General features: G+C 37.5%; 1 protein-coding gene across 1 annotated transcript; it reads left to right on the forward strand.

Annotated features, from left to right (window-relative positions):
• The first annotated feature begins 5745 nt into the window (after positions 1-5745).
• On the forward strand, positions 5746-24429 carry blmh (bleomycin hydrolase). Its single transcript, XM_066680852.1, has 12 exons — positions 5746-5907; positions 7710-7913; positions 8599-8708; positions 8964-9105; positions 9885-9973; positions 10584-10676; positions 18449-18604; positions 18687-18845; positions 19100-19167; positions 19482-19599; positions 20525-20594; positions 24141-24429. Exons 1-12 carry the CDS (start codon positions 5895-5897, stop codon positions 24287-24289), a joined length of 1371 nt encoding a protein of 456 aa, XP_066536949.1. The 5' UTR covers positions 5746-5894; the 3' UTR covers positions 24290-24429.
• The last annotated feature ends 2659 nt before the right edge of the window (positions 24430-27088 follow it).

A 27088-nucleotide genomic window follows, 5' to 3' on the forward strand; every position in this document is an offset into this window, starting at 1 on the left:
CGCAAGGCAGGAACACACCCCCAAGGGGGTGCCAGTCCCCTCACACACACACACACACACACACACACCCATATCTAAAGACACCAATCCCGTGTTTTTAGACTGTGGGAGCACACCAGAGCACCCAGAGGATGCCCACGCGCACTCGGGTAGAACACGCCAAACTTCACACCCAGAGCAGGGCTCGAATCCACAACCTTAACACCAGGATGCGGGAGCTGTGTGGCAGAGACAATACCTGATGTGGCACTGCACCACCCTAAAACCCGAAATATTAACACTTATTAAAAATGTGAAGATTATTGAATACACAATGAATCATAAACGCCCTCCAGCCACCGGGTTCCTATCGAACTGTGAGTGTGAACAAATTGAATAGGTGAGAGATGAGTGAATGTATAGTTTCTTATTGCAAAGTTCAGGGTTTACCTTAAATAAATAACTTACAAAACAGTTCACTAGTGAGAAGAGATTTGCTTCAGACAAAATTTTCATAGGTGTCTTTCCTAAATGACACCTATCAAATCAAAGCTTGGCATCTCTAGCACTTATTTTGACATTATTCGTTCATTCATTCATTCATTATTTGTAACCCTTATCCAGTTCAGGGTCGCAGTGGGTCAAGAGCCCACCTGGAATCACTGGGTGCAAGGCAGGAATACATCCTGTAGGGGGCACCAGTCCTTCACAGGGCAACACACACACTCACACCTACAGACCCTCAAACGAAGGACCTTGAGTCGCCAATCCACTTACCAACGTGTGGTTTTGGACTGTGGGAGGAAACCGGAGCACCCGGAGGAAACCCACGCGGACACGGGGAGAACACACCAAACTCCTCACAGACAGTCACCCGGAGCGGGACTCGAGCCCACAACCTCCAGGTCCCTGGAGCTGTGTGACTGCAATGCTACCTGCTGTGCCAATGAGCCGCCCATAGATGATTATATATAGCGCAAATGAAAACATATATATGTGTGCATAAACCAGTTCTAGTCCTCGCTCATAACAGGACGCTGAAGTTGATTACTTATTGGCAAAGTATGAACACAAATTCCATAACATGGAAAAACTACATGTTTAGCTTCATTCCGTGGATATTATCTCTCTATTTTCAAAGTGTCTCAAAAATCTGAAAGGCTCACTGAAGACACAATATAACAGACTATTGATAGCCTGAAGATGAAGAAATTGTACTGTGGAATTTTTATATAATGGCCATATAGACATTGCATTGGACATGATAGAATTCATGAAGAACTTTTTCTGTGGAGTTGATTTGTAACGGCCCTTTGAGCAAAGTGTTGGACACGATTGAATGTGTGAAGAAATTGCGCATTTGGCTTAATTCATTGGCTTTTATCTCCAAATTGTCAAATTGTCTCAAACATCTGAAAGGAGCAGATGCAATATAACAGAGTATTAATATCCTGAATATAAAGAAATTTTACTGTAGAATTGTTTTTTGTAATTTCCCTGTGAACATAGCATTGGATGTAAATGTGTGGGGAAATTGCGTATTTGGCTTAATTAATTGAAAATTAACTTTTTACTTTCAAAGTGTCTCAAAAATCTGAAAGGCTCACTAACGACACAGTACAGTGTGTGCAGAATTATTAGGCAAATGACTATTTTGATCACATCATCCTTTTTATACATGTTGTCCTACTCCAATCTGTATAGGCTTGAAAGCCAACTACCAATTAAGTAAATCAGGTGATGTGCATCGCTGTAATTGGCAAAATGGGTCAGAAGAGAGATTTGACGGACTCTGGAAAGTAAAAAATTGTGAGATGTCTTGCAGAGGGATGCAGCAGTCTTGAAATTGCCAAACTTTTGAAGCGTGATCACCAAACAATCAAGCGTTTCATGGCAAATAGCCAACAGGGTCACAAGAAGCGTGTTGAAAAAAAAAAAGCCACAAAATAACTTCCCACGAATTGAGGAAAATCAAGCGTGAAGCTGCCAACATGCCATTTGCCACCAGTTTTGCCATATTTCAGAGCTGCAACGTTACTGGAGTATTAAGAAGCACAAGGTGTGCGATACTCAGGGACATGGCCATGGTAAGGAAGGCTGAAAGATAAAATGTCAAGATTGGGCCAAGAAATATCTTAAGACTGATATTATGGACTGATGAAATGAGAGTGACTCTTGATGGGCCAGATGGATGGGCGAGAGGCTGGATCAGTAAAGGGCAGAGAACTCCACTCCAACTCAGACTCCAGCAAGGAGGAGGTGGGGTACTGGTATGGGCTGGTATCATCAAAGATGGACTTGTGGGACCTTTTCGGGTTGAGGATGGAGTGAAGCTCAACTCCCAGACCTACTGCCAGTTTCTGGAAGACACCTTCTTCAAGCAGTGTTACAGGAAGAAGTCGGTATCAATCAAGAAAAACATGATTTTCATGCAGGAAAATGCTCCATCACATGCATCCATTACTCCACAGCGTGGCTGGCCAGAAAAGGTCTAAAAGAAGAAAAAATAATGACACGGCCCCCTTGTTCACCTGATCTGAACCCCATAGAGAACCCGTGGTCCCTCATAAAATGTGAGATCTACAGGGAGGGAAAACAGTACACCTCTCTGAACAGTGTCTGGGAGGCTGTGGTGGCTGCTGCACGCAATGTTGATTGTAAACAGATACATTTGAGTGTCATCGTAAAGAAAGGTGGCTAAATTGGTCACTGATTTGTTTTTGAATGTCAGAAATCTTTATTACTAAACTTTATGTTATATTGGTTTACCTGGTGAAAATAAACAAGTGAGATGGGTATAAATTTGTTTTCTATTAAGTTGCCTAATAATTCTGCACAGTAATAGTTACCTGCACAAACAGATATCCTCCTAAGATAGCCAAATCCGAAAAAAAAACCCACTCCAACTTCCAAAAATATAAAGCTTTGATATTTGAGTCTTTTGAGTTGAGTGAGAACAAAGTTTTTGTTCAATAGTAAAAAGAATCCTCTCAAATACAACTTGCCTAATAATTCTGCGCACACTGTGTAAAAGACTATCAAAATCCTAAAGATGAAGAAATGTCACTCTGGAATTGCTTTGTCATGGTCCTGTGAAGATAGCATGAAGAAGAAACATGAACTTTGGGGTATATGTACTATGGCGGTTTAATTTTTTAATTGTCAATTTATTAAGAAATTACAGAAGATGTAGAACAAATATAATATCCCAAAGTGTAAATCTTAATTCATAAAGGTATGTTTGTTTAAACACTGAATGTCAATGTGTATATTCTCAATGCCTGGTTATTTCCAATATTATTATATTCTTATTATTATGCTATTTTATAGCATAATGATATGCCATTTAATTAGTCAGGTTGCCTTGCAACATTTTAACATAAAAGAGAGCCTTAAATATGAATAACATTGTGTAAAAAAGCCTTATTGGCAGCTTGGCCCAGTGAGGATAAACAAGGCATCAACCTTTGAAGTCAAGACCTTAAAGCCAAGCCTATTTGTGGATAGAAATGACATCCCAAACAGTTAAAGTACCAAGAGATATGTAACGTAAATATGTAACATTAGTTAATAGGGTGTGGGTGTAAGTACATACTGTGTCTTAAATAGTTTGGGCCAGTGAGGTTAAACAAGGACTAACTGACTTTGTGTCTATTGAGAGCTGGTCTTAATCATGATTAATAACTATGTTCATTCGTTCTCATGTCTTAAGCTATGAAGATTATGATTAAGATTTTGAACATAGTATGTAAGAAACTTCAAAAGTTGGTTCATAAAATGTAACACTTTGATACCCATGACAATTATGCCCAGTGCATCAGTAAAAGCCTTGTTGACATAAAGTACATAAGTGAGTGCACATCTTGGCTGTAGGACCCAGCTAAGGTCAGTCAAGACCAACATTTGGATCAGAGTATTATTTTATAGAAATGTTTAAAATTATGAAATGGTCTGATTAAACGAGCTTTTCACAATTTTAAACATTTCTATATGGTTATGGTCAATAATGGCCTTTAAATAAACTTCCTTACATTTTAAGCTTTAGGGCTTAGGCAAACTTAATCTTATCAATGCCTTGTTTAGCCTCACTGGGCCAAGCTGCCTAAATTGTGCTAATTCTTGCTTCAGATATGAAAAAATATAATTTTTTTTGAGGTACTTTAACTATTTGGGGTGTATTTTGGGGTGAAATTTTTTTTACAGATATTTTTTTCTTATTTAAAGCCCTCTTTAATCTTAATATGTTGCCAGGCAACCTGACTAATTGCTATAAAATGGCATAATAATAAAAATATTATAATATTGGAAATAAGCAGACATCGTGAATATACACACTTACATTCAGTGTTTAAACAAACACATTTATCTATTAAATTCTACACTTTGTTCTACACTTTCTGTAATATCAATTTCAGATTCTTGATAATTTGACAATTAAAAATTAAAAATTCCATAGGACATACAAAGTCCATAGTCCGGAGCCTACCTGGAATCACTGGGCGCAAGGTAGGAACACACCTTGGAAGGGGCGCCAGTCCTACATGGGCTGACACACAAATACACACATTCACTCACACCTAGGGACACTTTTTTGAGTTGCCAATTCATCTACCCACATGTGTTTTTGGACCATGGGAGGAAAGCGGAGCAGACGGAGGAAACCCATTCAGACACGGGGAGAACACACCACGCTCCTCACAGACAGTCAGATTGTGGAAATTGAACCCACAACCTCCAGGTCCTTGGAGCTGTGTGACTGTGACACTACCTGCTGCCACCGTGCCGCCCCTATTTTACATCTTATGTTTGTTTATAAGTAATTTCTTCAGGTTTATTTATTTAGTTACATAAATTCCATCTCTCAGTACTGTTCAAGTGAGGCTCATGTGTCCATATGATTAAATATGTTCAAAAAGACAAAGGCTTTCATGGGGTGTCCTAACTTTTCACATGAATTATTCTATTATGTCAAATGCTATATTCACAGGGCCATTACAAAACATTTCCACAGTAAAATTTCTTCATTTTCAGGATATTAATAGTCTGTTATATTGTGTCTTTAGTGAGCCTTTCAAATTTTTGAGACACTTCGAAAATAAAGAGATAATATCCACAGAATGAAGCTAAACGTGTAGTTTTTCCGTGTTATGGAAGGTGTGTTCGTACTTTGCCATCTAGCGGCGACAGAATGCAACTATTGCACCATTCGAGGTGGAACAGAAAATCCGAATAAGAAACTGGCGAATAAGTAACTAACTTCCGCGTCGTGCTCATAACTTCTGGAGCATTGTACTTGGTACTGAGCTGTATCTCATTCTCATTTAAAGAAACAGACACTGAAACAAGTCATTCTGTACAGAGTTGTTTAGACACGGGGTCAGAGTTGCCTTGTTTGATCACTGTGGTATTTTGAGTATAACATGTTAAAGAGGATTCATTAAGACCTCAGGGAACTGTGTTAATTGTGGAAAAGGGGTACTTTCCTAAAAACAGTGGAATTTCATATATTAAAAGTGAAACATTTTCCAACAGTTTTTTTTTTTATTATCTGTTATCGGATAGGTCTATAAACAGTTCTAAGTTCATTGTAATTGACCTCTTTTGTATTTTAGCGAAGATAAAAACAACAATTTAACTTTACCAAGGATTTTTTATTTTTTTATTTATTTTCGCCAGTCGGATAACGTTTTAAACAGTAAGTTATTTCAGATGAAACCCCTGGTGCATGTGGTCGTGATGTCCAGGTCACGGGGAGTTTCTTTGGACATGGCAACACCGCGGTTTGCGGATTTTGGAACGCGCGGCGCTGCTCTGACTGGCTGCGAGTGAAAAAAACAGAAGACAAAAGAGGAGCGTTAGTGAGAGCCTGGTTCACATTCACAGGCGCTAAACAGACGAGCTCTCAGCGAACAAACATGGAAATACCCGGTACGTGCTCTCGTGTGTTTACACTGTATATACACTCTTTCTCTGTGTTCAGTGTACAGGTGGACAGGTTTATTCACTGGAGGAAGTAGTGCAATGTAGACTCTGTACTAGCTTAGCAAAACGAAGATGAAGTTTAGACATAATTCCAGTTTTCCGTTCCACCTTAAACGGTGCAACATTTACGTTCAGCCACCCGGTATCTGCTGCACTACTTAAGGTGGAACGACACCCCTCAGTAGGAAGATAGCGATTAAAGAAGTCACTACAGCTCCATGTTAGCGACATCGGTGCCTTGCCGGCAGCGGGCTGCTACGTTTAACCGGTATTAAATCAGGCGCGGATAAGAGACTCAGTAGGTGATATTTTGCTTATTAGATTATAATATGATAAATGTAAAAACCCGAAATTGTTCTGTTACAGTTGTTTGAATGTTTGAAGTTGAAGTTGGCTTCATATTCGAATTTGTTCCACCTTAAATGGTACCCATAAATGCTGCATCATTTAAGGTGGAAGGCGTAATTTCAAAAGGAAGTAATTCATTCGATTGACAGTAATAATGACAGGAGGAATACTGATTGCTTTTTATGTGTATTCACCGAGATTGAGGAATATATATATATATACATACACACAATTTGTGTATATATAAATCTATTTTGGTGTAATATTGAACACAAAAATCAACGGTTACACATTTTTATACTTAAATATATATATATTTTTAATTGCTTCTTTAAAATTTAAATAAAATGTCTTTTACAACCATTACTTTAAGCTTTAGTAAAATGTGTTCATAGAACATTGCATATTCATGAATGAAAACTATTAGAAACTCAACCTAATTTTGTAGTTTAAAGTACATACATACATGTGAGGATAGGATTGAAGAACACCGAAGCATGGACTGTTTATAATTGTTAAACCTTGAACTCAATCTTGTTTTTCTTTATTTCCATTCATGTATGATAGCCTTTTCTCATTTCTTTTCTGAAGCCATGAAGGCTGTGTTATAAATCTGCTGATGATTAGCCTACCGGTGTCCTTTTATAAGCATTATAATGGAATAAAACCCCGATTCCCAGATCATCTAGCTTAAGCCCTTAGCCATCATAAACCCAAATAAAGATCACATGTGTTGTGGGATTTCTGTTCAATGAATTGGGCCCTAAAACTAGGAGTTATGTAATCCTGAATATGAATGCAGTGTACTATGGTTGGGGCACAAACCTTCCTGTTAGACTGCTATTATGTAAAATTGCAAGTCACCCTATTTGCCAGCCTTTGACCCCTTTTCCATAGAAAAGCAATACTGTAGTTCACTTCATTCATGCTGTCATTCAGTAAGTTCTGTGTTGCTTTTTAAGGCACTTCACCTAAAAAAAGTCAAGAAAGCATGCAACCATCTCATGTAATATATTTCAGGGCCAATTATACCATTTTCATTGTGGCACCTGTTGTAATTTGCTGTTTTTTTTAACACACCAAATTTCAATGTCAGCACTCAATCAACATGCATGATTAAGCAATGTTCCAGTCCTTTTCAGTACACAGTATCTGACACATTTATTCTAGGAGCGTGCGGTTCTAATTTTAGACTGTATTTCAGGAAGATATCTGGATTATTTTTCAGTTAATATACTCAACCCTCTTTAATGGTAATGTAAAGGATACTCTCATATGTATGACTCATATGTAGTCAAGCACCTTCTGCTGACTTAAGTTTCATTGCTCTTGATTTATATATGTAAAAATGTTTTTGTGGAATGACCTTTACTCTGTTCCTCTATCTGAACTGTGTTAAGCCTCAGGCCTGACCCAAGAGAAGGTATCATCTTTTGTGAAGCGTTTGCGGGCTGAGCCTCGATATCTTCTTGCCCAGAATGTGTCCACATGCATTGACCCTCTAGAGGTATGCCTGCACCGGCAGACCGTCCAGGATACAGTGCACATCTTCCAACACAGCATCCCCACAGAGGGGAAACCTGTTACTAACCAGAAGAACTCAGGTAACCAAGCCCAAGTTTAGTAAACTTTCAAAAGATTTACTAATATATGCTCTTAATGTAAACATGCTTGACTAAAATAACAGAATTTTAGTACCAATACAAAAGTTAGTTTAGTATTACCAAAAAAATAAAATAAAAAAATAAATAGCATAATAAATTAACAGTCTGTAGAGTTAGGCCTGGTCAAAATTCATAATCACAATATATTTCTTAATCTCAGACTATACAATATAATTCTGATATCTATATGAATATTTAAAAAGCCACAGAAAACTGCCAAGAACTGAAAGAAACATGACATCATCAAATAAAAAAACTCCTGACTTTGACGATATTAATATTTTTAAACTTTAAAATATAGTGCAGTGAACTGATGGCAGTGCCCTGTAATGACCCTCAGTCAGTGACAGATGTTGTAAATAATATATATTGAAATATTGAAAATGTGTATAAAAATTGTATCATTGTTGAAACATTTTATATTGCAGTATATTTTGATATTGTATTGTTGTCCAGCACAATGTAGAGCACATAAATATAAGCTTATGTTATAAACCTTGCTATTACACTCGAAAGTTTTGAGAGAATATATTATGGCACTGTATATAGAAGAAATTATTTATTTATTTTATTTTTATTTTTTTGATTGATCCACTTCTACCCCCTGCCCCCACTCCCACCACAGGGAGATGTTGGATATTCTCATGCCTCAATGGCATGCGACTTCCGTTTATGAAGAAGTTCAACATTGAAGAGTTTGAGTTCAGTCAGTCCTATCTCTTTTTCTGGGATAAGGTAAAATTATTGCTGGAATGTTTATAGTAGCAATTGTAAGTTAATATGTTAATTTTAAATGTAACTTCTCAGTATTTGTTAACACTGTTATAAGTGATAAATCAGATGAAGAGTGACTACTGTGTTGATTTGTCTGTGGCAGATTGTGTGTAAATCCTCTCTTGTGTGAGGAGTATTGTTTGTTGAGTATTTGTCTGTTTTCTCTCACTTCTCTTTATGTCGTCTCGCTCTCTTTGTGTCTGTGTTTATTTTTAGGTGGAACGCAGCAATTACTTCTTACATGCCTGTGTGGAGACAGCTCAGAGGAAGGAGCCGGTAGATGGTCGGCTGGTCCAGTTTCTGCTGTCAAATCCCACCAATGACGGTGGACAATGGGACATGCTAGTTAACCTCATTGGTCAGTCTGCATTGTAAATTTCATAGCCTGTTCCATTATGTGCTTTACAGCACATCTGCAAATTTGATTAATTCTATGCATAACATTTTATGCTTAACATTTTCTGAATTTTCTAAAGAAATAAGCCACACAAAGCTTTGTGTTATAGATGTTTTCTCAAAAGCAGGGGAAAAACTGTGGGTACAATATTTGGCTTAGAGCCTGTTAATGCTTTTATTAAGCTTTAAAAACTTGACACATTAACAGAAGTGTCTTATAATCATTTTAATATGCCACAGTTGTATTTTAAAACTGAAAATACTAGTTCTGTAATTGCTGAACTCATTAAATATGATTAAACATATGTTAAGAATGCGCTAGGATTTGTTCCAGTTGTGAACCTCCTCCTGAAGGACCCTGTTGACCCTGTTCACAAATGGATTTATTAACATCCCTATTTCTGTCATGACATATACAGAAATGTGCTTTACATGCAGTTTTCATCACTTCCCCATCTACATCTGAATCATGAATCACACGACTTCTAAGGCATTTGCCAGCTAATTACACTTTGGTGCCTTTTTGCTGTGTTCTGTTTTCTGTATGTAGATATTAATGTAGGAAGTAGACTTGGATGGACAGTTTGAAGATGAGGAAACCTCTGATGTGTGAATAGATTAGAGATGTAATATAATGCCTTTATTTATTCCTTTTTTGGGAGCACTATTAGTCACATTTTACTATTTATGTATTAGATGGTAATTATGCAATAATTGTATTGCATGTGTTGTGTTTTCTAGAAAAATATGGTGTTATCCCAAAGAAGTGCTTTCCTGAGTCTCACAGCTCAGAGGCTTCACGCAGAATGAACGACATCCTCAATCATAAGGTTTGCTTGCAGAATTTCTCCTAATGCTGCTCTCTATTTACTCTTTATTTTCTTTTAAACTAAAGACATGAGGATTTACCAGCCAACCTTCAGTGACTAGAGAACATGTAGGAGCAGTAACATTGATTTGGCAGTTTTATTTCAAATACTTTGAGCATGAAAGGAAGACAGTTTGATGTACGATGTACATGTTCCTAATTTAACTTACAAGCTGCCAGCTTCGTGGAACTGCAGTCATAAATGTATCAGTGATAGAAGATAGGATCTGATGTACAAAATCTTCCTGACTGCATGTGACAAACCTGGGTGAAAGATATGTGCAGCTGTGGGCAGCCATGGCTTAATGGTTAGAGGACTGGCTTGTAACTGGAAAGTTGCCAGTCCAGCCCCCCAAGACTGGCAGGAACATCCATGCCTGAAGTGCCCTTGAGCAAGGCACTGAACCCACAACTGCTCCCCAGGCTGTTTTTGTTTGATTTGTTTTCTTTCCCCATAGCGGAGACCCATGATGGTTCATGTGAAGGAAAGACAAGTGTTGTGCTGTCGCATTTTGCACATCACATTAAAGTAAATATCATGTCTCTCTTGTTGGTATTTTTTTGTTATTCAGCTAAGGGAGTATTGTCTACGGCTAAGGAACATGGTGGCCAGTGAGGCTACGAAGGACAAGCTGAATGAAACAATTGACACCATGATTGAAGAGGTTAGTATATTTACTGGGTATTTCTCACAAACTATTTAAAAGGATTTTAAAGAACAAAAGTCACTTCTTCCTGTAGCCAAATGAGGGCGCCATAAGCCCATATATCCTTCAGCACAATTACAACATGCTGGATAATTCTGAGACTTGACAGCTAGTGACTTAGAACCTAGAATTATATTTTTAGAAGTCTCACCTTTTGCCAATTCTAGATAGATACACACACATATATATATATATCGATCCAAACTGTTATTCTGATGTTATGAGCATGCACACTTCTAATGTGATTGTTTGTGATATGTGTGAAGCTATATTTTACTGGCTCATGGTGCACTGGTATGAGGTAATGGGTTTATTATTCTTCATTTTACAAACCAACATTATTTTTTTGCAAAAGCTAAAGGAAGTAGGAAAAACTGACATACTAAAAAATGTACACAGACAAAACCCATTGTCAAAATTGTCAGTTATAAGAGGGTCAAATTCACCCTTATTTGATATCTGGTTGTAGACTTAGTCCCAGGTTTTAAATGTTTTATTTGAAATGTTTATCTCATGAGTTTTATACTGAAGTCGCCTTAAGGCCAGCCGTTCTTTATCCATGTCACATTACTGATTTATCAATATTATTATATAGTACAGAACACATTTTGTTTGAGTTTGCAGCAGTGTAATAACTTTGCTTTTACTGGATCAAAATTGCGCAATAGTTTTTAATGGACTGAATAAAAGGTCAAGCGTAAAATACTTCAGAAGAACATTGGGCTATAATATTACATTCTTTTGCATCTTGTGATGCTTATGATGCTGACCTTCTGGGTTTGAGGACAGAATGTTCCACAAACAAGATCGTTATCGCTCTATGGCTGTCACGATGTGGCAAAGTCAATCTCGCTGGCAATAATATTATACCTGCACCATCTACAAAGAGTTGAGGTGCCTTAATAGCATCAGCCAGATTACTCTGAGCCTCTTGGCACGTCCCATACCTTTGATGGAGCTCTTCTTGTCACTGAAAGGAAGAGTATTAACAGTCCAGTGCCAGTATGTGTCCAGATAGTACCCAGCTTGGTCACTTCTACTTTGTTGAGGTTTATTTAACTGGTCTGCAGCAGTGGTGGAGAGAGAGAGAGCGTAAAAAAAAGAATTCGTCCCTCAGCGCGTGTTATAGCCTCGTGGGCAGCAGTGATATTCATGGGAGCACTATCATGAAAACAAAAATAGACATGCCATGACCCAGAGTTTTTAGATTAACTTTATTTAGCCTAGATTTGGTTTTCTTTGACATTATACTGACCAGGATTATTTAGTATTGTCCACAAAAGTCAGAGACAGGACTGAACACAGGAGCACACCAATTTGCAGCAGGTACTTTTATAAATGAATAAAAGAAATTTCAAATGCTCAACAGGAGTGGAGTGAAGGACTGTTGAAATGCAAAATCAGTGCTTTTCAAATTTGTTTCTGTGCAATACAATTATATTATACAATATAATTATAGTACACAGCCATTGCCATCAATTACATTACCTCCAGTGTGAACTGTGACTTGTCAAATTGGTCAGTCTTGTCTCCCTAGTATTTATTGTTAATTGTTGTTGTACTTGTCTTACATCTGATGCACATTGTCACTTGTCCACTTTATGTAGTCTCATGTGCATTGTTTTATGTAGCACCTTGTTCCTGGATGTTTAGGTTCACTGTGTACTGTACACACTGATAATAAATGATAAATAATAAATGATATTCCAGTCCATTTGTACTTGAACTTAAAACTGTATATGAACATGCACACTTGTTCTGTTTTTAACTTTATCCTACATTAGGTGTCTCTGGGTACATTTGTGTTTTTTGGTGGTGGAAGACAGCTGTTAAGATTTAAAGATTATTTTGGTCTTGAAATTTGCAATGCATCAAAGTATAAATAATTTTAATTAAAAGAAGGAAGACTTCTTAGATGCTGCAGCACAGACTCCTTATAACCTACCAGGAAAAAAAAGCTGTGCATGAGACACATCTTCCAACTATCTAACACTTATTAATATGTACTATTTTCTCTGCCATTCTTTCCTCACTGCAAGAGGTGGAATTGTTTTAATTTTTTTTATTTTTATTTATTTTTTTATTTTTTTAGCCTAGAATTCGATGTGCCTCATCTGCAGGCATGTTCACACAGGCAGACCAAATCTGATTTGGACATCTAAATTGAATCTGATTTTCTAAAATCGGGTCAGAAAAATGCCACTTTATTCTGTTTTTTACTCTTCTCCCATATTCATTTGTGCGGTGAAATGAGATTCACATGGTATTTCTGGAGCTATCTATTAGAATGCTGAGATCTTTGTTTATTTGTTTGTTTGTGACTAAATAGGTCACTGTGTCTATGATATAGAATATCACCATTAGTGGCACAGATGGGGAACACAGTTACTGCTAATTCACTGATATCTCGTCTAGAAATAATGTGCTGTGTGGGGTTCCACCTAAACGTTAGCATTAGCATCAAGTTCAATGATGTAATTGCTTAATCATTTAATGTGGAAGTGTAAATTTACTACATAAGTACAGAAACATTAGCATAATACTAGAGATGTTTGTTTTATGATTGTCATGAAGGGTTATAATACATCGAAACAAAAGAATACAAGTTATGTTTGTGTTTAAAGGAGAACATACTGACCCCTGCAAAGCACGGGTGCCCCCTCCTGGCTGTCTTCCCGCCTTGCGCCCAGTGATTCCGGGTATGCTCCGGACCCACAGAGACCCTCAACTGAATAAGTTGTTACAGACAATGAATGAATATTTCTTTCATCTCTTGTACAACCATATTGTCAGTGATTTACAGGCAATTAAAAACACTCTGGTTGGAGTGTGCCTCAACTAGTACTGAGACACTCTACCCCCTAGGCAAAATGGAGGCGTAGAGCTAAGTTGAAGGTGTAAGGGGTGAAATTGGATTCACCTGTAATATTAGTTCTGTTGAGCTATTTAAATGTTCTTGTTCCATTAGTTTATTGCAAACAGCTGACATGTTGGAAATTTGGTCAAAAACGTAATTTGCAACAGGTGTTGAATTATATTGATTGCAAGTGTAGTTCATAGCTTTTGCAGAAACATTTGTTTTAAAATGAGACATGCATTTTATTTCCCCCAGTGGACCTAAGCATTTTAGGCAACTTGCAGCTTTTCAGATGACTATAATAGTCTAATGGAAATGAAGATAACTGAATGAAACTAATATTTGAAATAATAATAAAGTTTTTGCCGTGGTACAAAACCCCTAAATGTGCAGATGTGAAAGCCACTTCATTGTGGTCTGAGTTCAGTTTCTGAATGTAGTTTTTTCAGTTAATTAATGACCATATTTCATCTATGTTTTCTCCACCTAGAGTTTAGCTGACTGAGGTGCAATAAATTTGGTGAACGGAAAGCTGTCAGTTTGTTGGCCATCTCCTGGAAAATGTCAGTTTTGTCAAATCTTGTGCAATAGTTAAGGGTTCAGGGCAGCTATGAAAAAAAAAAAAAACTGGCAGTCCCATGCTCACATTTCCTAATTAAACTGCATTTGTTAGCATCTATAAAGCATACATATGTTTTTTGTTTATAGCATGAGGCATTCCAATCACCCATTTCCATTTTTCACCCTTGTTTAGCCACTTTGACCCTATGTCTAATCTGACTTTGCTGCAAAGGAATTTGAGTTTTTGCCCTATTGTTCATGTAAAAAGCAAAATGGAGAACTTTTCAGAGATTTATTAACTCAAGGTGTTGCATTGTACGTTGTTGACCTATTTGCTTCAACCCCAGTGAAGATGTGTTTGGGCAACAGAGGCAAACAAACAAATGTGCGTGTGAGAGTGGCCGCCGTTGTCGAGGGAACAAAGCCAGACCGCCAAAGAGATCGACCACTGTTTATGTTGTGAAACATATAAACGGCTATATAAATGCTAGCATGAGCCGTGGAAGCACGCCACTTTCCGACTTCTCCTAAACCAGGCAATTACAGGGCTGACTGCCCACACCTGGGTAGTGCAGACAAGAAGAAAAATTCCACTAGAGTCTTCATTACTTTGTTGCCAATCTAATTAAATCAATTGCTCACTGAGATGTTAAAATTGCACAATCTCCTTTTAGGTTAAGTTGTGCTTGATCAATAGAGATGTGGTTGATCAGTAAAGACATGTTCAGCGTCTAAAGTTTGCTTCTTTATTTATGTACTGTTTTGCTAGGATCATGTAGATAAGCAGTGTTCCACCAGTTTAGCACTGTGCAAGTTACAGGAAATTATTCTACTGATTTAACCAATAAAATCTTATATATATGCTTATTTTTCTATATAAAATAGTTTTATTCAGTGCTGTAGCCTTATGAGCAAGATGGTGACTTGACTGATCATTGCAGTTCATGCAAGCACAGAATGATTTTGGTGTAGTAATAGCTTGAATTAGATATTAGCTTGTATTAATTGTGTACAGTACAGTGAAGCAGTGCTGTAACATTTTTTTATCATCCTCCATAGGCATGGGTTCTTGGAATTTGATCAGATCCTGCAAACAGTTTCTGGAAACCCTGCAGTGTGAAGCAGGTGCTTATAATCTCTGATAATACAATTCAGACCTGCTGCAATATAAAGCAGAAACTTGTGTGGCCTTGTCTCTGTGCAGTCAAACCTCTTCCCTCATACTAGCCCCCACACCACTCGCCTTGATTCTGTTTCCAACAGCTGAACACTTGAACAATTTCTACAGTTGTGGCTGCATAGAGGGTGGTTACATGTTTAAGAAAAAGAGGAAACACCTTTAGTGATCCCCTTAGGGAAATTGCTTCTCTGTATTTGACCCATCCGTGGTGGTGAGCACACCAGCACACAATAGTGAGCAATTCTTCACAAACACTAGGGGCACTGAACACACACACAACCGGAGCAGGGGGCTGCCAACAATCTCAGCACCCGGGGAGTTGTAAATAATCCTGGTCTCTAAAGATTGTTTCTAAAGCCAGTCTACAACCCCCCTTGCCAATCTAGATCGTAATAAATTATTCTGCCATGTCTCACAGTCGGTCCTGGTATACACAATCACTCATGTATGTGCACAGTATAACGCATCTTCTTTGTAGGCATTTTGCTGTTAGTTGAGCTTGTAAAGATTGGACAAGAGTCCTTGCAAATGTCTCTGTCTCTCAAATGTAAGCAAATTTACACAATTATCCCCCTACTCCAAAATTATACGATCTGACAAGATGACTATTAAACAGTGGATCTGAGTTCTTTGGAATGGTGGCCCACTATTGAATACTTTTACAAAGATTTGGAGTGTGATCTAGAACTAGCTTACTGACGCTCTTTTGGCTGAAACTGATTTATGACACAATCCTATAAAGACATGCAATATTTAAAGAAGCAAAACGCTGGACACTACATTTTCAAATAAAACTCAATGGAACAGTGCAACAGTACTAAGGTGCATAAAGCCAGGGCACTGGTCTTCACAAACAGACTCGGTAAAAGGAGTAGTTTTTGGCACGTTAGCTGGAGGAGATTTAATACTTTTTTGAGACATTATGGTTTTTCTCCAAGCACTAAAGTTCTCACTAGGCTCTATGTTGTACTCTTTCCTTGCCAGTTGCCCCTCCCTGGATGAGTCTTTCTGTCCTTTCCACAGAACGCTGACCGCTAAGCTGTGGGCAGGTGTTTCAATATTGACTTGTTGGCTCTCCACTGACGTCATTGTGTCTCAGCTATTGTTCTGTGTGAGCAGCACTTTTCAGCGGGCAGAAAAAAGTGAAAGGCGGGTGCCTATGTTTTGTTTGGATGGAGCCATGAGTTTATCTGACCTGCCAAGGAAGAGCAAGGCTTTGAGGAGGGGCACATGAGGTTGTTTGTGTGTCTAGAGCATCTGGGCCCAACATTGGGTCAACAGGCAGCGAATAGGCCAAGCACCACTGGCATTTACCCCTCGCCAAGGGGATTGGACAGAGAAAACAAACTGAAAAGCTTAATGCCTTTTTTTTTTATTTTACGGGAGAAGGCTGGAGCTGTAGAGATAGAAGGTGAGGTCTTCGTATATGTTGCCATACTTGCAGAAGGTTAGTATCTAGAGAGCGAAAAAAAGGCCTAAATGATTAAGATGGCTGATATTGACCCAGCATGTTCACCATCACCTTACACGTTTCAGCAGGCTGAGAAAAAAAACGGTTCTCTGTTTTCATCTTAGAAGCAGTTTGATTTATTGAAACTTCAGAAATGAAAAGTACTACAATAGTTGCATTCCAGCTCTGCTGTGAGAAAGTGGAATTCTAATACATACACTTCAAGTCTTGAGCAAGAGAGGAGGAAATGCCAGAGATTACTCTATCAAAGGAAAGCTACATTTAAAAAGTGAAAACAGATCTGGAGAAATGGAGACAGTTTAAGCCACCGCCCAGAGGAGTATTAGTCTTTTAATTGTCTTGTATACACAGTTTTGGCTGTCTCTCAGCAAATTACATGCCCAGTGTTTCTTAAAATCCCAATACAAATACAATAATTACATATTGTATATGCATACATTCAGATATTGACATATGTATATATTCTAGGGGTGGGCAGTATGGCCCTAAAATAACATCACAATATTTCAGGGTATTTTGGTGATAACGATATTCTTGGCAATATGACAGGAACACTGAAAACTACTTTATTAATTTCAAGAACACACTGTTGCAAAACAATAAATGTTATATTAATATAAAATTTTTTGTTGTCTGTAACCACTTATCCAGTTCAGGGTTGTGGTGGGTCCAGAGCCTACCTTGAATCATTGAGTGCAAGGCAGGAATACACCCTTGAGGGGTGCCAGTCCTTCACAGGGCCACACACACATTCACTCACACCTATGGACACTTTTGAGTCATCAGTCCACCTACTAACGTGTGTTTTTGGAGCATGAGAGGAAACCCACGCTGACACAGGGAGAACACACCAAACAAATCCTCACAGTCAGTCACCCAGAGCGGGTCTTGAACCCACAACCTCCAGGTCCCTGGAGCTGTGTGACACTACCTGCTGCGCCACTGTGCCGCCTTATATTAAATTAAGTATATTTAATATATATTGATAATATTAAATGGTTTTAGCTTTAAAAGTTTTTTACTACAAATGTAAGTGAAATGTAAAAATTATACATGAAGTAACATTAAAACTTCACAATAATAAAAACAAATACAGAATATTCGCCGTGATGAGTCAGTGTAGTTTACCTGCTTGGGTTAGAACTCACTGGATATTGAACTCTTCTAACAGCATTTTTGATTTTCCTCATCCTCAACCAGGTGCTTCTGCTTGAGGTGGTTCTTCTGTTGTTACAGGGTTCTTTCCTTTCTTACATATTACCATGGTTTATTGTACATCGGATATTTTGTAAACAAAAAACCTCCACACTCCCCCTTTTTTTTTGGAGCAAATTCCTTCAACTCAGAGCCATATTTCACTTTGTACTTGTCACTGTGCCTAAATGACTTATGTTAAGAATGTGTGGCATATTATGGGTAACTGCATGAAGTCATTACATATACAAGTATGAATATCACGATATTGATTTTTTAAAGAATTGTTTTAAAATTTCTAACGATATTATTGTGAATGATATGATATGGCACAGCCCTTATATATATAAATATATACACACACACTTGAGTTACTGACTGACCCTAATGTTAAATATCTAGGAAAATCAGGCAGTATTGTTTTCCCTCAGGTTTTCTAATATACATATATATTTGTTTATGTATAGGTATTTCGAGTGGCCAGTGTATGCCTGGGCAGTCCACCAGACACTATCTGTTGGGAATATAGGGACAAGGACAAAAATTTTCACCGTATAGGCCCTTTGACTCCAAAGGAATTCTACACTAAGCATGTCAAGCCACTCTACAACATGCAGGACAAGGTACAGAACAGAAATATAGTAGATAATTAAATGTTTTTGCTGTAGTGAGAAACCTCTGGGCTAATGCCTGTTTCTTTTTAAGGTGTGTCTTGTGAATGACCCTCGGCCTCAAAATTCCTTTGGGAAGTTGTACAGTGTGGAGTTTTTGGGGAACATGGTGGGCGGCCGCAGCACTCTGTACAATAATCAATCCATTGAGCTACTGAAGAAAGCTGCTGCTGAGTCCATCAAAGATGGAGAGGTAAGGAGTAAAAGACATTCACCAGATGTGTTTGCATTAGCTAACCTTTGGACGGAATCAAATATACATTGCATCCACTTTGCTTGGTTGAAATGAGGCAAAAATATGTGTACACAAGATACGATTTAGGATTGTTTAGACAGCTGCTTTCTGTGTGTTTTACTGTAATAATGTTGGTCTCATCATTGTCCTGTCTCTAAGTATGGTTTTATTTTATTTTTTTGTGTTCTCACCTCATTTCTTTTCTCTGAAAGGCTGTGTGGTTTGGATGTGATGTAGGGAAGCATTTTCATGGCAAACTGGGCATCAATGACATGAATGTGTGAGTATCACAATATTAAGAGTGTGTTTCTTAATAAATTGATAAACAAAATAGAATGTAGTTGAGAGTTAATGTAGTGGTTTTTGTTTTGTTTGTTTTTATGTATGTTTTGCCTATTTATTACTGGACAGCACTTTGGTCAGCAATTGTTTTTTTAAAAATGTGCTTTAGAAATAAAATTGACATTGACATTATTATTGTAAGATAGAAAAACATAAATGAATGCATCATATTTGACATCTCTATTTTTTTTCTTTTGCTGTTTCTAATATTGATGAGCAATTAATATTTAGATCTTATTAATATATGCTAAGGTTTAACCACGAGCTAGTGTTTGGCATTTCTGTGAAGAGCTTAACAAAGGCAGAGAGACTGATCTATGGAGACTCCTTGATGACCCATGCCATGATCCTCACTGCAGTTACTGACAAGGTACTGAACTCACATGAACATTCAAATGGACAAGGAATTACAGATAAACTTTGTACAAAAATGATGATGAATCCAGTAAAAACAACATTGCCTTTTACAGTTTGATTTTAAGAGTCACTGGCAACCACCTTAGCAATTCACATTTTTGGCCAAGTGATCCCTTTCACAAACATTAAGGAAAACACCAAAACGTGATGGAAAATGTCAGCGCATGAATTGCAAGTGGTTTTTGAATGTTGAAAGGAAATAACCCAGTGGGATATAACATTGCATATTTTTGTTAAGAAACCTTTTCATTAAAAAAGCTTTTTCCCCCCTCACTCACTCTCCTCTCACTCACTTTTACTCTCTTTCTCTGTCTGTGTCTCTCTGCCTTCCTCTCCCAATCTCTCCATGTCCCATGTATCCACTCTGTTTACTCATCTTTTAATCTCCAGTACTTCTTAAAATTACTGTCAATTTCCTCCCATAAATGACCACAGCTGTGTCCAGAGTTTCCATTTTCTCCCCTCTCCTACTAACAGCTGCCTAAGGGTTGTTCATCACAAGCACAATCATGAAGGATGTGGTTTTTTAAGTCTGGAACCCAACTGGAAAGACCTCGTCTTCTGATGTACTAGTTATAAACCATTAAGGCCTTCTGACCAGCCTTATTAATAAGTGCATGCTGATCCCGTATCTAAGGAGCTGAGTGAGATAAGGAACTACTGAAAAAATAAATTGCAATTGAATGCAAAACTTGGAAAACATAATTTTTTTTTGCTTTATTTAAGTATTTAAATATGTAAAAAAAAATTATATTTTAATACAGAATTTCTGTTTATTAACTAGCAGAACTGTTGTCATTTTAATGTATTCAATTGTTATATTTTGCCTTAAAGTTGTCTACTCTGTTTTTCTTTCTCACTCTCTCTCTGTCCCTTAGGAAGGGAAAGAAGGATGCTATGAGAAATGGAGAGTTGAGAACTCTTGGGGCGATGATCGTGGAAATAAAGGTGATGTTTCTCAAATCTGAGGCTGGATACAGGCTGTTAGCCTTCCGTGCTATGCTCTATAGTCCAAAGATATTCAGCTTTCCAGATGGGCTAATCTAATTTGAAATATGATTACATCTCAGTGCTCGCTCTCTTATATGAGTTCATAATTGACTTTTGGCTGAGGAAAGCTGTCTCATATGTGCTTTATTGTTGCTTCTGGTCTCTAGGCTAACTTCGTGTATATAATCAGGAGATAGCCCTTTTGTCCTTGTTTAATCTGACATAGGGTAGCCTGGGAGCTATCACGTTAAATGTTCAGAATCTTCCAAGGAGGTAGTTGTATTTTTTAAACCTCAGCTAAACATCTTTTAAACATTAGCTTAAATGCCATGATCGATAGATTCACGGATACTAATGGTTACATGAGGGTGACAAACTTTTATATTTATTCGTGAGTTTTTGAAAGCATTGAACAGTGAAGCTTTAATGGAGAAATTCAACATGGCAGCGCAGCTGTATGACGAAAAATGAGCTCTGTCGGAGTGTGTGTATTGTTATATATTTGTGAGGGCCAGATGTCCTTAGAATATGGAATATATCGCACATTTCGTGTATTGTGAGAATATTTTGGTGGATCTCACAACTTCTAAACTTTTTTTTTTACTGAAAAAAAAAGTGATAATGTGAGGTTACAGTAAAATTTTAGAAAAAGATTTTGTAGTGTTAAACCAAATGAACACGTTAAATTCCAGCGTGCATTGTCACATTAATCTGGAGAACACTAATATAATTTTAATTTTTGTTAAGCTTATTGAATGCAGTTAATCTGGAAAACGTAACCTTTTTAAAGATTTTTTTAAAGAATTTCCTACCTCGCTTATTTTATCCATTTATCTCTTAAAGGAACACTTAAAATTTTCACCTTAAAATTACAGCTTCAAAATCCAAAATGTTTGTGTGTATTTATAAGATCTACTCAAACATTGGAAATCTTGTCTTTGTATATTTGTGAGTGACAAATGGTTAAAGAGAATTAACAAAACAAACATTTTTGTTTTTATTGCATTTTACAAATAAATCCCAAAATTTGGTAAAACAATTTTAATACAAGTCACTTGCTTCAAAGAGTAAATTCATTAGCCTTTGCCATGTGGACAAATGCACATGTGCTTGTGTTAATTTGCTCTCCGTTTGATAAGCCCTGCATTCCTCTACAGATTATAAGGCTATTTTAGCTCAGTCATGATTTGCAAACTAATTAGTCGTCTGTTTTAAAGAACTTAGCTTAAATGTTGCTGAATATTTCATAAACATATGTCATTTCAGAAGTAATCTCTACCCTGTTACGTAGAGTAAGGTAAGGAGTTGTTTCTGACTCAGGGCTGTACATGAGCATATTTTCATTTGAGTAAATCTCCTCTTCACGGTTTTGGAGCAATATTTGTTTGACAGTTGGAGAAGGGGAGAGGAGAGGGATTGTTGGCCTTGGGGGAGAGAAAAATGTGAACTCGGGGTTGTATGGGTCAACAGCTCTGAAATTTGTCCTAACAGTTATTTCCCTCCCGAGATTAGGCTGTAAAGAGATAATATGAACACGGAAAGAGGGAAAAAAAATCAGCGCCACTAAGATTGATTATTTTAGCCTTGTCTCTGTCCTTTTTGTGGTTTTGAGTGTTATGTCAGAAACAAAGAAGGGAAATATTTCTGTAACTGACTTTGACAGAGTATTTATATTGCTGTAAATGGCCGGGTGGTAATGGCAGACTTTTATATATTTTTTCTTTTTTACATATATTTTAAAAATCTTTTTAATATTCTTTCAGCAATTCTTGGTCACAGACAGTGTCTTGAACATGAATTACATTTAAAGACTAACACTAATACAAAAACTTTTCCTTCAAATTATTTTAAAACACTCTATAATTCTCTTAACACAAACAAAAACAATCTGCTTTATGACAGCTTATTTCTTTCTAAAGACCCAATACATGCCTTCGCATCAGGAGAACATGGCTAGTCACCCATGCTGTGGGTACTGATACACCCCCAAACCATGACAGATGTTGGCTTTTTCACATTTCACTGATAACAGCCTGGATGGTCCTTTTTGGCATAGAAAACTCAGCATCCCTATTTCCTGAAAACAGATTGAAACATGAACATTTCCACTGTCTTTTAGACGATCTCACATGAGCTTCAGCCCAGAGAACTCAGCAGCATTTGTGCATATAACTGATGTCTTACGTTCTCCTTGTGAAATAGAGCTTCAGATGGTATGTCTTAATGCAATGGCAGGCTTTTAAAAAGAAAGAAATTATATATATATATATATATGATTGGAAATCTTTAATTAACAAATTATATTCTTTTATTATTATTTAATCTTACGAAATGTCTTAACGTCTGTGGTAATGGATTTGTGGTAAAAGGTCTTAGGACTGTAAGGTCATTGGTTTGATTCCCATGACTGGCAGGAAAATGGGGAGCAGTGGGAGTGAAGGAACAGCACTGTCCTCCTCCCCCAATGCAGGGCTGAGGTGACCTCGAGCAAGGCACCAAACCCACAACTATACCCTGGGTGCTGGGGATGGCCTCTGGGTGTGTGTATATGCCTCTAGTGCACTATTATGTGTGTGTGTGTGCATGTGTGTTTACTGCCGCAGATGGGTTAAGTGGTAGTAGTAGTAAAGGGTGAAGTATTCAGTAAAACACTAAAGAACCAGACAGGAATGAGTTAACAGGGGAATGAAAATGTTTTGTATATTTTTAGAAAGATTTTACATTGCTAATGCAGGTATAATGGGTTAACTGAATGTAGAAAGGAGAGGTGAGAACAGAAGTGTTGGGTGGAGTTTTGAGGGAGAGGTTTTGTCCTTCCCATGAGAACAATAGGCAACACAAGGTGCTGATGGATCACCCAAAACTTTTAAGAGCACATCCGCTTTTAACAGATTTGGCAACAGAAAAAATAGTTGTAAGTAATCAGCTTGTGTGTCAGGAGAAATTCATTCCAACGCCTATGCTTTTACACCGGTTTAGATATTAGGGTGTGTTCATTTTACTGTTCACATGCTAACTACAGTTTACGTTTGTGGGCATTAAATGCATTCAAATTAGAGATGTCGTGAATAATTTGTTCAATTTTGATTACGCTGATAAAATCCTGTGGAAAATTATCATTCAGAATAAATTGACAATAACTTGTTGGTAGCTTGCATTCTGATAATGTATATATTAAATTATTGTACACGTGCATACCTTGCTAATATTTTATTCCATTGTTTGCTTTTATAGGTGCCCTAGATGATCTTTTCCAAAGATATTACTTGTAGAATATTGTGCATGATGCAATTAAAGTTAAAAGAGTATTTTACATAACTTAAGTAATAGTTTTTAACAATCTGTAGTTAAATTGATTATTAACATAGTTGATTGTGACACCCCTAATTAGAACCTAAACATATGTTTTGTTGTATTATTTTAAGCTCTCCCTGCTTTTGTCCCTCTTTTGTGCTGCCTGTCTACAATTTGTCTTTAGCTAATCTGCCTTTTTTTTTCTTGCAGGTTATCTGATCATGACGGATGAGTGGTTCTCTGAATACGTGTACGAGGTTGTGGTGGATAAGAAGTTCCTCTCTCCTGAAGTGATGGAGGTCATGCAGCAGGAGCCTGTCATTCTCCCTGCCTGGGACCCGATGGGAGCCCTGGCATAACCATGGAAACAGAGAGTGCACCATTCAGTCTGGTCTCAGCCTGGTCTTACTGACTCCACCCATTTGGTTTTACCCTCCATACACTCCCAAAACAGCCTCTTCTAGACAAAATAAAAAAAAAATTCTTCTTTTTTACTGGACTGGATGCGTTATGTCAGTTCTTTGGAATTTATCTTACTCATTAAAGACAGTTGTGGTGAAACACAACTGGGTTTTTATGTATTGTGATAAATGTATATATTTTATGGTGCAATGTTGTTATTCTTCACAGAACTGTATTAAAAGGTAATTGATTTAGAAGATGATACATAGCATGGATGTCAGGCAGTACATACATTTATACGTTGTTTCCTTACATTAAAAACTTACTTCTAAATATGCAAATTTTATACAGATCTCAAAGGGAAGTTCTAATTTAATCCATGACATAATAAAAAAATACTGGTGGTAATACTTATCACTACAGTTATTAGTTAGTAGTTAGTAATGACCAAGTCAAAAGTGGAAGGAGAAGGAGTAGACTGCTGCAGGAGAGATATGGAGGCCTAAGAGGTACCTGCCAAAGTAGTAAAGGAAATAATGGTAATCTGTGAAGTGCTAACTGAACCACTATGTATTTGCTGAGCTGCAGAAATGGACAGATCACTGTTTTCTTTTCACCTTACTAAATTACTGTAGTCGGGCTGAGTCACATGTTCATTGTTTTATGTGGCATTTTCAGCTAATATAATCTTATTATATTATAACAGACCTAACGCATCTAGTATTTTGAAAAATAGTGTCTTTTAACTCCAACTCCATCTCCAACTTTGGTTAGTTTGAAACTCATTACTCAAAATTGGGTTCATGCTGCAAAAACACCAACGAAGGCTTATGAAGTTTGAAGGGTAAACAGTGGGATACAATGCACTCCAATTAAAAGTACACAAAAAAGGAATATTTATCTGAAATAAAATTGTACCTTTTTTCGATCAGTTCATTTCTTTCTGTACTCATAGTAAGATTAATGACAACATGTCACTTAAAAGGGCAGAATTCTTGCTTTCACATGAGATTTGATTAACACAAACTTTTACCCATCTCTTAAACATCACGGTTTTGGTTACATCTTCTCCCCTACTTTTCATGTAGCGAGAAATGCAATTTCTAATACACACTGACTTTCAAGTTGCCAAACCATGATACATTTCGTAGGTAACTCCTTTGGTAAAAGAAAGCCTATTAGAAAGCATGTCGTTTGTAGTTCAGCATCAAGGGTCAGATGGATGTAAACAGAAAAAAAAAATAATTAGAACATTCTTTTTCACTGCATCAGCAGATTATTTTGGGATGTGGAGTATATACCAACACACAGATTGTGAAATGAAACAACATTCAGCAAATGTGGTTAACTGGAAAAAACAAACGCAACAAACACTGAGAAATAAGTGTACTTAATAAATATGATGAAAACAATAAAGAAAGAGAAGCAAGTGTAAATGGCTACAAACCCAAATTTCTGCTCGCTTGTTTCTCACTCCTGGGCTCTCCGACTGAATTTGAGCTGTGGCTCATTTCTCAGTTAAAGCAGGGCTATCAGGTGTACTCAGCAAATTTGATTGCAGTGACTGCTGTAACCAGCTGTGTTTTGCAACTTTTTCACTCAAGTGCAGCCACTAACTGAAGAAACTGAACAGAAATATGCACTAGTCGCGTTCTCCCCGTGTCCGCATGGGTTTCCTTCGGGTGCTCCGTTATTCCTCCCACGGTCCATTTTGGTGACTTAAAAGTGTCTATAGGTGTGACTGAATGTGTGAGTGTGTGTTGCCCTGTTGCCCGCATTGTGGCCAATGATTCCAGGTAGGCTCCGGACCCACCACGACCCTGAACTGGATATGTGGTTACAGATAATAAATAAATATGCACAAGTCTGGGACACAGAACTTTCTACCAGTATTTACTTCCTTATTCCACCTCAGACAGGTACTGTGTTAACATGTGGACAAGCATTATAATAACTTACGTCCTTTTTATAGTAATTAATTTATCTTTTATAATGGCAATCAGATCTTGGGAGTCTATCAAGAACAGTTACTCAAGGCAAGGTTTGAACCCTGGACCCTGGAGCTATTTGGAAGCAAGACTACCTGTAGCCCCACCACGCCACTACTTGGTTTTCCGACCCTCTAACATGAAATGACATTACCAGATTATTTTGCATGCATGTCAAATTCCTTATTTGAAATGAGGTGGAAGATATCTTGTTTTTCACTTGAGTTTGATGGGGAACTCTGCTGAGAGAGGGAACAGGGCCCCGTATGCAGTATGGGATTTAAAGGTTTTAGAAGTACTCTACTGTTTTGTTGGCAGCACCATAAAGTCCTCATCATAACAGAGGCCTTCCAGGAACTCTCATTCCGTACAGTGCTCAGCTGATTACTAGTTCAAAAGTAGACTTCTATTTGCTTTTGGCTTATTCAATTCAGCTGCTTTTTAAAGAAATCGGGCAAAAGCACAATCAGTGTCACTGAGATTCAAGTGTTCTTTTCCATTCTTCAAATCCACCCTGCTTTAATGAACTCTTCACCTATTTTCACTTGCTTGTATGTTCCTCCTGCTCCTCCCCCCTGCTTCTCAGCTGTTTGGGGATTAACCTAGTAGCCAAGGCAGATTGGAATGACTTGCCGGTCTCCACATGGTGTATGTGGTTGTTTGTGTTTTTGTTTATCTTTTATGGGTTTTCCAAGGGTTCCTACTTGAGAAAGAGTCAGTGTAAGTTTTTGAGAGACAAGTGTTGTGTGTTATTCTTTTTGAGACTTG

Source organism: Hoplias malabaricus, chromosome 1, assembly GCF_029633855.1.
Source record: "Hoplias malabaricus isolate fHopMal1 chromosome 1, fHopMal1.hap1, whole genome shotgun sequence".
Taxonomy (NCBI): domain Eukaryota; kingdom Metazoa; phylum Chordata; class Actinopteri; order Characiformes; family Erythrinidae; genus Hoplias; species Hoplias malabaricus.